Here is an 11,154-nt window from a genome sequence, read left to right as displayed (position 1 = left end):
GTGGCCTCTCCCGTTGCGGAGCACAGGCTCCGGACGCGCAGGCTCAGCGGCCATGGCTCACGGGCCCAGCCGCTCCACGGCATGTGGGATCTTCCCAGACCGGGGCACGAACCCGTGTCCCCTGCATCGGCAGGCGGACTCTCAACCACTGCGCCACCAGGGAAGTCCCAGAACCTTATTTTTAAAGTTACAGTCTGATGGATTTTATTTCAACCTCTGTGCACTCACATTATCCCCTTAAATCCTTGCAGAGGTAGGTAGACTACTTCAGGCCTAGTAAGGTGGAGCTGGGATATAACCAAGTTGAGGGACATAAGGGTCAGCTCACCTGGAAGGAGCCTGTGATGCCTTTCCTTAACTCCCCCTCACCCATCAGAAATCAGAGAGGCTAAAACCACTTATTTGGGTAGAGATGCCCCAGGTGATGGGATCTGCTTGGGTGAGCAGCCCTGTGACATACCTGTAAGCTGCTATCTCAATATCAAGAGCCATTTTGACATTGAGCAAGTCCTGGTATTCCCGAAGGTGGCGGGCCATCTCACTCTTGGTGTTCCTCAGATCATTCTCCAGTTGCCCAATGTTATCCTGAAAAGCAACGCATGTCCAACATATTTAGGCCAAACCAGCTGACATTCATGGAGACTGAGACGGAGATGGAGAAAGCAAGGATTCTCAACCCTGCCTACACGTTAAAAATCCAGACCTGTCCCCCAGCCCAGATTCTGATTCATTTGTTCTAGGGTGGGGTCCCAGCATCTGCATTTTTCCATAAAGGTCCCCAGGAGATTTGGATACATTTCTACCACGGAGCACACGGTTCTAAACTGAATACCGGGGAAATATTTATTTTTTACTTACTTACCGTCCCTCCCTTGCTTGTTGTATTACTGCTGAATCACTCAGTTGTTACATGTACTTTCCAAAACCAAAGGCTCAGGTTAGGAGCTTAGATTCAGAAGATTCCAACTGTGGAGAGCACAGAGGGGATGGCAAGTCTTCTCTGCCTCCATTTGTTTTGATGGTTTCCTGGAAGTCTGCTACTCAATCACTTTACTGAAAGCATTTTACATGATGGATAGGGAGGAAGCATAAACACTCCAAGGAATTTTTTTTTAATCCAAATGGCAGATTGAAATTATAATATTTTTTCAAAAAGAAACTAAGTTCATATAATACTTTTGCTTTAAGTTCCTCCAGGTGCAAACCCAGGCACAGAAGAAAAATAGCTTTAAATCTGTGATTCTTGAGAAACCAGAAGATCTTTTAAAAACACAGTAGATCCTATTGCTCATCTTCCTAAAACCCTCCAACAGCTTTGGAATTAAGTCCAAACTCCTCAGCATGGCCTATACTTTTCCCCTTGCTCAATGTGTTTCAGCTACCCTGGCCTTCTCTTTTGCTCCTTAAACTTACCAAGTTCATTGCTATCCCAGGCCCTTTAGGCTAGCTATTTCCTCTGTTTGGAATGCTCTGTCGTGGGTCTTCACATGACTGACTTCATGTCATACTAGATTCAGTTCAAATGCCCTTTACTAAGACAGGTCTTCCTCAGCTTCCAGTTTAAGTACCCTTTTCACACTGATCTAGCACTTGATTTCACCTTAAACCAGGGCAGCTGCTAGCCCATGAAGGAACTTTGTGTAAATTAGAAAAAGGCACCTCCAGTGGGAAGACAAATTAGAAAAAAGCCCCCACTTGAAACTGGCCACTCTGCTTTTTATTTATTTATTATATTTTAAAAATAGATTTATTTATTTATTTTTGGCTGCGTTGGGTCTTCGTTGCTGCGCGCGGGCCTTCTCTAGTTGCGGCAAGCGGGGGCTGCTCTTCGTTGTGGTGTGCGGGCTTCTCATTGCGGTGGCTTCTCTTGTTGCGGAGCGCCGGCTCTAGACGCGTGGGCTTCAGTAGTTGCAGCACGCGGGCTCAGTAGTTGTGGCTCGCGGGCTCTAGAGAGCAGGCTCAGTAGTTGTGGTGCACAGGCTTAGTTGTTCCACGGCACGAGGGATCTTCCCGGGCCAGGGATCTAACCCGTGTCCCCTGCACTGGCAGGCGGATTCTTAACCACTGCGCCACCAGGGAAGCCCCCACTCTGCTTTTTAGCTCTTATCATTATCTGGGTAATTCCTTGTTGTGGGGGGCTGTCCTATGAACGTAGGATTTTTAGCAGCATCCCTGACCTCTATCCACTAGATGCCAGTAGCACGTGCCCTGCCTCCCAGTTGTGATAATCAACAATGTCTCCAGACACTGCTAAACGTCCCCAGGAGGATGAATCACTATTAGAGAACTATTGCACCAGGATGTAATTTACATGGAAACCTGGACCCCTTCTGTCTAGTTCACCCCTGGAAGCCCACAGCCTAGCACATTGCACACTGTAGTTGCTCAGTGAATGACTGTTGAATGAATGAATGATGCTACATAAGCATTTCTTTTCTTATTCTGAGCAAATAATTTATATAATTCAGTTGCAACTCTGTCAACATGAAGAGCACAGTGACTGAGAGTTATTTTTATGAAGTAGTGATGCAGATAAACATATCAGAAACCTCAAGAAAGTAAGTGCTGAGGAACCCTTTGAACTTCCCTTGTGGGGATGTTGAAGCGATGGTGAAAGGCAGGACTGACACATTGTGGGTACAAACTTCCAAATCAAGAGAATCTGCAGAAAGAACAAAAATTCATACCACCTACCTGTTCTATAAATATTGACAGGAATACCACAAAGAAGAAACTCAATTAACTGATGGGTACAGAGCAAGGGATGATAAGCAGTGGGGAAAATACATAAGACACTGGACAGTGATGAAAATATTCCAAAGTGTGTTAAGAGATCATGAGAGTTTAAAAGGATTTTTACCAAGAAATTTTACTGGATGGTTGCTATATTTGAGGTTAAACTAGTCTACAAGCAAGACTGCTAGTGACGCATTAGAGGTAAGAGAATCAATATTACTGTGGTAAGGGGGAAAAGAGTCTAGGGTGAAGGAAAAAGGAGAAAGGGGAGAGAGTATAATCATTATGCAAAGGAGCAAGAGAAATGTTATATGAGGAAAAAAAGAGGATTTCATCAGGATCTTTGGGTTGCATTTCTTGCCCTGCCACAAACATCTAACATACCTCAGTCAGTTTTCTATATTTTAGTTTCTTTGAAACTTCCATTTCTGTATATGGGAAATTACAGTGTTTATTCTTTTCTGAGGTGTTCTGAGATCCTCAAGTTAGTATGCCAATTTAATGCACCTCACATTATTATGTGATGAATCCATTATCTGTTAAATTAGATAATAGGCATTAGAACAGCATTTGGCACCTAGGAATGCTCAATAAATGTTAGTGATTTTTATTATTGTTAATATCACACCATGTGACTCTCTACCCTTTTAATGATATGGACAAATTAATCACGAGCCCTTCCTACAACCCTTTAGATAACTAAGGAAGGCAACGTAAAATAAAATTTTAATATTGGAGAGCTGGAGGCAAACCCCTTAAAGCACCAGATTATTATTTTTTGTTTGTTTTTCATGAAGATGTACATCTCCGTAACAGATTTTTTTTAAATCACAATTTTAAATAAAAACCTTTCTAAAGTGGTTTGTAGTACTCTTACCTAGGACACTAAACATAATGCAACCTTTCTCAGCAACTAAGGATTAAGATAATGATCAATTATTTTTCTATAATTCTGTGATGTGATTTATCTTTTAGGTCAACTAAGATATATCACACTGTTTATTTCTACCCTAAATGGCCCCTTAGAGCAGTATTTTTTAAAATTTTTTTTTAATTTTTAAAAATTTTATTATTTTTTTATATAGCAGGTTCTTATTAGTTATCTATTTTATACATAGTGGTGTATATATGTCAGTCCCAATCTCCCAATTCATAGAGCAGTGTTTGAGTTAGTGTTTGCTACGTATTGGTTTTCTTTGTCCTGAAAGTTTAACTGATCTGTTTCTACTCATTCTTGACAATGCCTGACTCCAGTGGTTCCTCTTCTTTATCTTGCTGCAGGCTTGAAATCCAAATAGCAAAGTACTTTATTTTATTTTATTTTATTTTTATTTTTATTTTTTTTTGCAGTATGCGGGCCTCTCACTGCTGTGGCCTCTCCCGTCGTGGAGCACAGGCTCCGGACGCGCAGGCTCAGCGGCCATGGCTCACGGGCCCAGCCGCTCCGCGGCATGTGGGATCCTCCCGGACCAGCCACTCTGCGACATGTGGGATCTTCCTGGACCGGGGCACGAACCCGCGTTCCCTGCATCGGCAGGCGGACTCTCAACCACTGCGCCACCAGGGAAGCCCTGCAAAGTACTTTAGAATCATGTAAAGTTAACAATAAACAGGTTGGGGGCAGCAGAAGGGCCAACTTCCCAATATGTGATTTAGAGATAGACGTTTTGTCACATCAGCCAGTTAATTAGGTCCTTTTTAAAAAATTATTTTTGTTTCACAGCTGTGTTTTCTGAATAAGAGGTTGCTGGGGACCTGAAATTTCCTTAAACTTTTCTGTACACATTTCACATGTCTATTTTATGGATCAGTGTAGACAAAAAGCACGACTCTGCTCCTGTTAGAAGGAACTGTGCTGACTGCTGACCACTGCTCCTCAATGCCCAGTCTCCTTGTTTGCGCTCTCTTCCCCACACCAGGCTGTCTTGCATTGCCCTTCAAAAGCCCTGCCAAAGATGGCCTCCAGCTCGAAATGTGAGCAGAGCGCTGCAGTCTGCTCCCTCCCCCAACCACGCAGCTACTGCTGGATTAGCCTGAGGGAGTGGGAGAGAGGCACTCCCAGCTCCAGCGGGGGTCTCTCCTGGAATGGCTAAACCAAGTGCTGAGCATTTTCCTCAGGGCCGGAAGGAAGGATGCGGGCTGGGAGTAAAGAGAGAGAACTTGCCACACTAGCATCTGCAGTGGAGCATAGGAACAACAGACAGTGCTGTGGGTTTCATCACTTTGAGGGACCCTCAGCCAGGTGAGCAGTAGTGAGTGCGGCACTCACTGATGGAAAGAGACTGTTCAGAATTACTGCTCTGCCTGATAAATGAAGGTGGGGAGAGAGGATTTCTATATATGGTACACTCACAGGTCACTGTGCTGCCTTTTCTGGCTCCTGTCTTTGCTTCATCCCTTTTTTTTTTTCCCTACCATACTTTAAAATGTTGCATTATATGTATTTCTATAGGCTGGTTTACACTGGGAAATGTGGTTTAAGTCAATGCACACCCAGATCAGTCTGAGGAATGATGGTGCTTTTATCGAAATTGCGTATTCCTGGGCCCCACCTGCAAACTGCTGAATCCATATCTTTGGGAGTGGGCCTGAGAATCTTTCTGTTAAGCGCCCAAGTAACCTTGGTGGGTCAATGGGTTTAGGAACCACTAGTTTTTTTTTTTTTCTGTAAAGGCTCTATCAGGATGGCCCAGGTGACAACAATACAGTGAGGTAGAGCGGGCAAAAACAGAACAAAAGAAAGCAAAAAGCACATGGAGGAGTTGAAAAAAAAAAAAAAAAAGAGAGAGGGACCAAATGAAGCTTTTTTCTTGAATTCTAATTTCAGAAATGGATCTATCAAGCTATAGATTTTTACTCAGCCACTGACACCCCCAATCTCCAAGGGGTCAGCCCCTTCCTCCTATTTAATTAGGCTGCATTCCAATCTCATACTGGAGAGAGGAGGGCAGACTTGGCTCATCTCCCTGGAGAGCATTAACTAATGGTGTGATCTTGATTGTTCAGCAAGGTCTTTCAAGGAAAGCTTCAGCTTTCCAAGACTGACCATAGTATAGGGCCAGGGCCCCCAGTACCCTGCCAAAATGTCCTTAGACATCTTTGGCAGAGCAAGGACTCTAATGGTGGTGAAGCAGCTATGCAGGAACCAGAATCACCCTGTGTCAGAAATGGAAAGCCTTCAGCTAAAGAGGGTGGCTCTGTTTGGCTTCTGAGGACAACAGCTCTAACTCCTCATAATTTTTCCTGTTACCTGATTCAGGCTCTCTCATACACCACTGTATACTTACTATGTCACCTTGAATCATTCATCACCCTTTCAAAAGTGTGATAAGCTTTCTTTCCTCAAATAGGCTGTTAGCTCTCAGGAGCAGGGAAAACAAGACTTTAATGGGGCCTTCCTCTGCCTCTAAGAGGGTGGCAAACTTGCAAAGGAAGATGAGCCTACCACTAATCTCTGAAGCAGAAGAAAGAACAGCCTCCATTACTGCAGTGAAAGGGGAGGGGGATGGGGTTAGAGGGCAAGAAAACAATGGCTGAATCTCACTGTGGAGGAGGCTTTTCATCTCAGTCAGCACTGCTAAGACTGTTACAGAGAATAGCCCGATGACTCCCTTGTGGCTTCAGGACTTCAGGATCCCCAGGTGAAGATGTGAGCCCCACCTCAGCCTTAGGTCATAAGAGGTAGGTAAGATATATATATATACACAAACACACACACATATATATATATATACACATATATATATACACACATATATATACATATATATATGTATATATGTTGTCTGATCTTCTCTTCCATTCAAAGCAGGTCCACTGAGGCTCTGAGGCTAAAGCTGACGGGGGCAGCACTGCAGAGCTGCAGAAGCTGCAGTTTCTGTTGTTTTTTGTTTTCTGCAGACTACATCTCCATGAGCCTACTATTGTCTAACACTGAAAGCCTTTTAAAGCAAACAAAACAAGCCAGACAATACTGTCACTACCTCTCAGAATACAGGGGCTATAATGAGCAAACAGAGGACATGGCAAAGCCCAATTCAGATGGCGGTTGTGGGTAAGTTATCCTTTTTAGAGAAATACTGGGCTAGCCCTCCAGAAGACCAACTAACTCATCCTTTGAAGCTTCTAGAAGAAAACATGAAGTCTCAATTAACTAAATGTGATTAGTTCAGGCCATCTGGGACCTAGGCCACATAGTGAAAAGTTCAAGTTACAGATATTGAAGTGGAATAGAAGTATTTGAATATTACTGTAATTCCAAACACCAAAACAAATGGTCTAAGCAAGCTTCCTTCCTTTATCAAAGGGAGTAATTTAATGAACAGCAAATACTGCACATCAATAGCTCCAGACTCAAATAGCATTTTGAGGTTTCACTCCTTTCTTGATTGTATTTTATTAATGTTCCCAAACCCCATTAATTTTATCAAATGTAATCTTTGATCTTGGCTAGAATGAATTATTGCAAGTTTCCGAATTATTAGCATTCTATCCCATGGAATTTTTATTGCACCTTGAAACTGAACCACACTATTTAGATTCTTTTCTACACTTTTCTCCTGCCTCTGTGTCCTTTGTGGTCATAAGCCCAGAATGTTCTATGTGGTAAAACTGAAGATGCAGTGGCCTTTGTTTGGAGAGAAAAGGAGGAAAGAGCCAATCGATACCTTCACAGGGGCTTAGAGGACAGGCAAAGACGGAAAAAAAATAAGTGACCTATAACAAAGATGAACCCATCTCTGTGATTTATCACATGCACTTAGGACGGGAAAATGTTAAGGAAATGGGCATTTTCCAGTGGGACTTCACTGCTGCTGAGCAGATTAAGTGGTTTTTGTTAAGTGCTAAGCCATCCATGAAAGTGAAAATTGATGCTGTCCACGAGGTGACCTTTTTGATTGCAGGTAGCCAAGACTGATGTGTTGGTGTTGCAGAAGAAAAAAAAAATCAAAGCAGTTAATTGCCTAGAGACTCATAACTGGGACATGAGACAGGAGGGAAATTCTGAGAAGGGAAGAACTAAGAGATCAGCACCGAGGACAGCGACCGACCACTCTCATTTGCTAACGGCTGCAAAGCTTTCTTTAGGGAGAAGTAACATTACTCGGTCGAGGAGGGAACCGTGTATGTGTGCTGGGGGAGGACAGAGCAGAGCGGTTATTACTAGCCCAATCACTCATCTTGTTGGCTCCCAATCTCTACTCCTTTGAGGGCAAAAGTCAAGACAATGAGATAGAACCCTTCCCAGTTTAGTCCCTCATTCTTCCCACAACCCAAGGGCAGAACTATTTCCAGGGCGCACAGAAAGCCTTTCAAAGTCAATCAAACAAGCCAGACAGCGGAAACAGCACCAGCAGCCATGGAGAGGCTGTGACCCACCCCCGTTGGGCTCACTCCTACTTTGGGTGGGTGCTGTTCTTCAGGGTGCCAGCGTGTTTATGCCCACTTGCTGACAGGGAGGCATGAGGTAGATTTTAAGACTCCGAAGAACAGAAGCTTGAGGACTTCTTTGTTAGAAGGTCTTGGACAGGGACGTTAAGTGAGGGGCAGGGAGAGAGGGCGTCCAGGCCCCTAAAATTAGTGAGAGAGGCTCCAGGGCTTTTTGTTCGCTAATGCCTCCAGGCGGGGCTCTTTCTGTCCCCTCCCTTATCCTCCCCTTGGTTTCTAGGGCCCCAACTGTGCGGGAAGTATGCGCGGGAGAGAACAGGACTCCCCTCCCTACGCAGCGTTCCAACCTTTACCTGGTAGCTGGCCACCTCGGCACTGTGCCGCTCCTCCAGCTCCAGGATCTGCCTCTCCAAGGACTCGTTGGCCCCGCGCAGCCCCTCGATCTCGATGGTGCGTGCCTGCAGCTGGCGCCGGTACTCGTGAATCTCCTCGCGGCTGGCCCGGATGGCCTCGGTGCTGCGCGCCGCCTGCTCGTTCAGGTTGGCAAACTTGGACTTGTACCACTCCTCAGCTGACTGCAGGTTCTTGGCGGCCAGGGACTCATACTGGGCGCGGATCTCCCTCAGCGCCGAACTCAGGTCTGGTTTAGCCACAGACACGTCCACCTCGGCCGCGGCCTGCGACGACGCCTGCAGCGTGGCCAGTAGCTCGGCCACCTCCTCGTCGTGCACCTGGCGCACGAAGGCCAGCTCATCCAGCAGCGACTCCACCTTCTTCTCCAGATCCAAGCGGGCCAGCGTGGCGCCGTCCACGTCGCGCTGCTGCGCCTTCAAGGCGCGCTCGGCCCCTTCGCGCCCTCGGCTCTCCTCCTCGCAGCGTGCCCGTAGCCGCTGCACCTCCTCCGCCAGCCCATCGCGCTCCAGCAGGGCCTGCGCGCGCGCCGAGCTCGCCTCCTCCAGCTGCGCGCGCAGCTCGCGCAGCTCGCGCTGGAAGAGCTCGCCAAGGCGCGACGGCTCGGCGTGGCGCTGCCGCAGCGCGGCCAGCTCGGCCTCGAGCGCGCGGTTCTGCGTCTCCAACTGGTGCACCTTCTCGATGAACATGGCGAAGCGGTCGTTGAGGCCCTGAAGCTGCTCCTTCTCGTTAGTGCGGATGATCTTGTACTCGTTGGTGCGCGCCGCCGCCTGACTCAGGTCCAGCCCGTCGGACGCCGGAGACCGGCGGTAGGCCAGGCCCAGGCCGAGCGACGAGGCCGAGGAGCAGGCAGCCGAGGAGGCCACATTGCAGCGGGACAGCGACTGCGAGCGGAAGCTACCCGCGCCGCCGGCCCCGGAGAGGCGCGAGGACAGGCGCGAGCCGTCTCCGAACACCTTGCGGTAGGAGGAGGCGGCGCCCAGGTAGTGCTCCGAGCCAAAGCTCATGGTGCCGGGACCAGGACCGGGAGAACGGCTGCGACTGGAGCTGACGAGGAGAAGAGAGGTGAGCCGGCCGGGACGCGGCGGAGCGGTGTGCACCGGGTTTTAAGGCGTGGGGTGGGGAGGGGGGGGGTGCCTGGGGCGGCGCGTTGGGGGCGGAGCTCCTGCTCTGGGTCTGGAGGAGAGAGGGAACGGGGGCATCCAGGAGCGGGGGCGGGGAAGCGCAGTGACTACCGCAGCTGCGCGCGCCACGGACCGAGGGCGCGGGGACAGAGCCATTTGCGTAGGAGCCACCGCCTGTCTGAAGCGTCAGTCCGCGAGAGTTGTCTGGTTTGGAAGTGACTTGTGCGGAAGGGTGCCTAAACGTTGGGGGTTTCCCATCCGGAAACCACACGGCTCCATCGCGTCCCTTGACCCTGTCCTCCTTGCCCCCTTTAATCCACTGGGAGGTTAGTGTTTTCTGGGAGGAATGCTGTACGCTCATCGCCACCCTAGAGCTCCCGAGCGTGAGGCCCTGTTTTTCCAGACAGGGTGTGGACCCTCAGGGCGGCTTTGGCCCCTCCCTCTGCCCGCTTGGGGTTCCCAGGGGGAGAAGTGGGTCTACGTCAGAGAGCATCTCATCAGCTGTACCTCTGCAGCTCTCCGGAGCGCCTGGGGTTGGGTGGCTGTGCTGAAAGCCTGCGACGCCCGGGAAGAGAGGGGAGGAAGGTAAAGAGAGTGAGCCTGAGTTGCAGAGAGTGGAGAGAGGCGGAGGAAAGAGCTGGGATGGCCACGATGGACAGAGCTGAGGTGCCCCTGCCACTTGTATAAGCGTGCTCTCTCCCGTTCACCACAGTCCCCCGCCACTCTCCATTGAATAACGTCCACCTTCTTAATTCATTTACTTTACCTGTCTGGCCCTGTAGGCATTTGAGATTTCCGTCTGTGTAAATGTTCATCTGGTTTAGGGAGGGCCCCTTCTTGTGGAGATCTGTCTTTGGACAAAAGAGGTCCCTGCAAACAGATTAAACTCCAAAAGTGGGGAAGAGTGCTGATGACTGAGCTGGCCTCCTTCACTACACAGTGGTGGATTTCCAAGAATGGGATCTGTAAAGATGAAGGCTGGGAGGAGGTCGGGTGGGGTCTTCAAACTTAGAATCTCTCAGGATGTGACTATGGCTTTGAAGAGGGAGGATGAAGAACTTTTTAGTAGATTCCAGAATTCCAAACTGAAGGCCTTTCTTGATCTTGAAATCTCAAAGATGTAGTTCTAGGATAAGTTTTACTTTCATGGAGGAAATATTACCTGAGACAGGCCACTAAAGGAAAGGGGGAATAGAGGCCTATGGGACTTTGGAGCATATTCTTGGCTTTGTGCTTTATGTCATGTAAGATGGTCAGGCCCTGCCACAGCCTGTCTCTGTGGTTCCTCATCAGAGACCAAGACCTGAGCTGGAGGGACTCGATGCTGAGTTCAGTGGGCTCAGAAATTCCTGGTGATGTGAAGGATGGAAGAGTGCTAACATGACAGAGTGAATATTCCCTGCCAGCCTTTGTGCCAGGAATTTTGCATAGGTTTACCTCCTTCTGGCCACTCTTCAAGGTAGCCCTTACCCCCATCTTACAGATGAGAAACCAA

General features: G+C 48.1%; 1 protein-coding gene across 1 annotated transcript in view; it reads right to left on the bottom strand.

Annotated features, from left to right (window-relative positions):
• INA (internexin neuronal intermediate filament protein alpha) overlaps window positions 1-9,594 on the bottom strand; it is an 11,543-nt gene extending 1,949 nt beyond the window's left edge. Inside the window, exons 1-2 of the mRNA XM_007130552.2 lie at window positions 8,478-9,594; window positions 461-585 (exon numbers count right to left, since the gene is read on the bottom strand). Coding sequence (XP_007130614.1) covers window positions 461-585; window positions 8,478-9,542 — 1,190 coding nt within the window. The 5' untranslated portion in view covers window positions 9,543-9,594. The remainder of the gene's footprint in view (window positions 1-460; window positions 586-8,477) is intronic.
• Window positions 9,595-11,154: the final 1,560 nt, after the last annotated feature.

This window comes from Physeter macrocephalus, chromosome 20 (assembly GCF_002837175.3).
Source record: "Physeter macrocephalus isolate SW-GA chromosome 20, ASM283717v5, whole genome shotgun sequence".
Classification (NCBI taxonomy): domain Eukaryota; kingdom Metazoa; phylum Chordata; class Mammalia; order Artiodactyla; family Physeteridae; genus Physeter; species Physeter macrocephalus.
The sequence above is the reverse complement of the archived record's forward strand: the minus strand, read 5'-3'. Positions and strand labels throughout refer to the sequence as shown.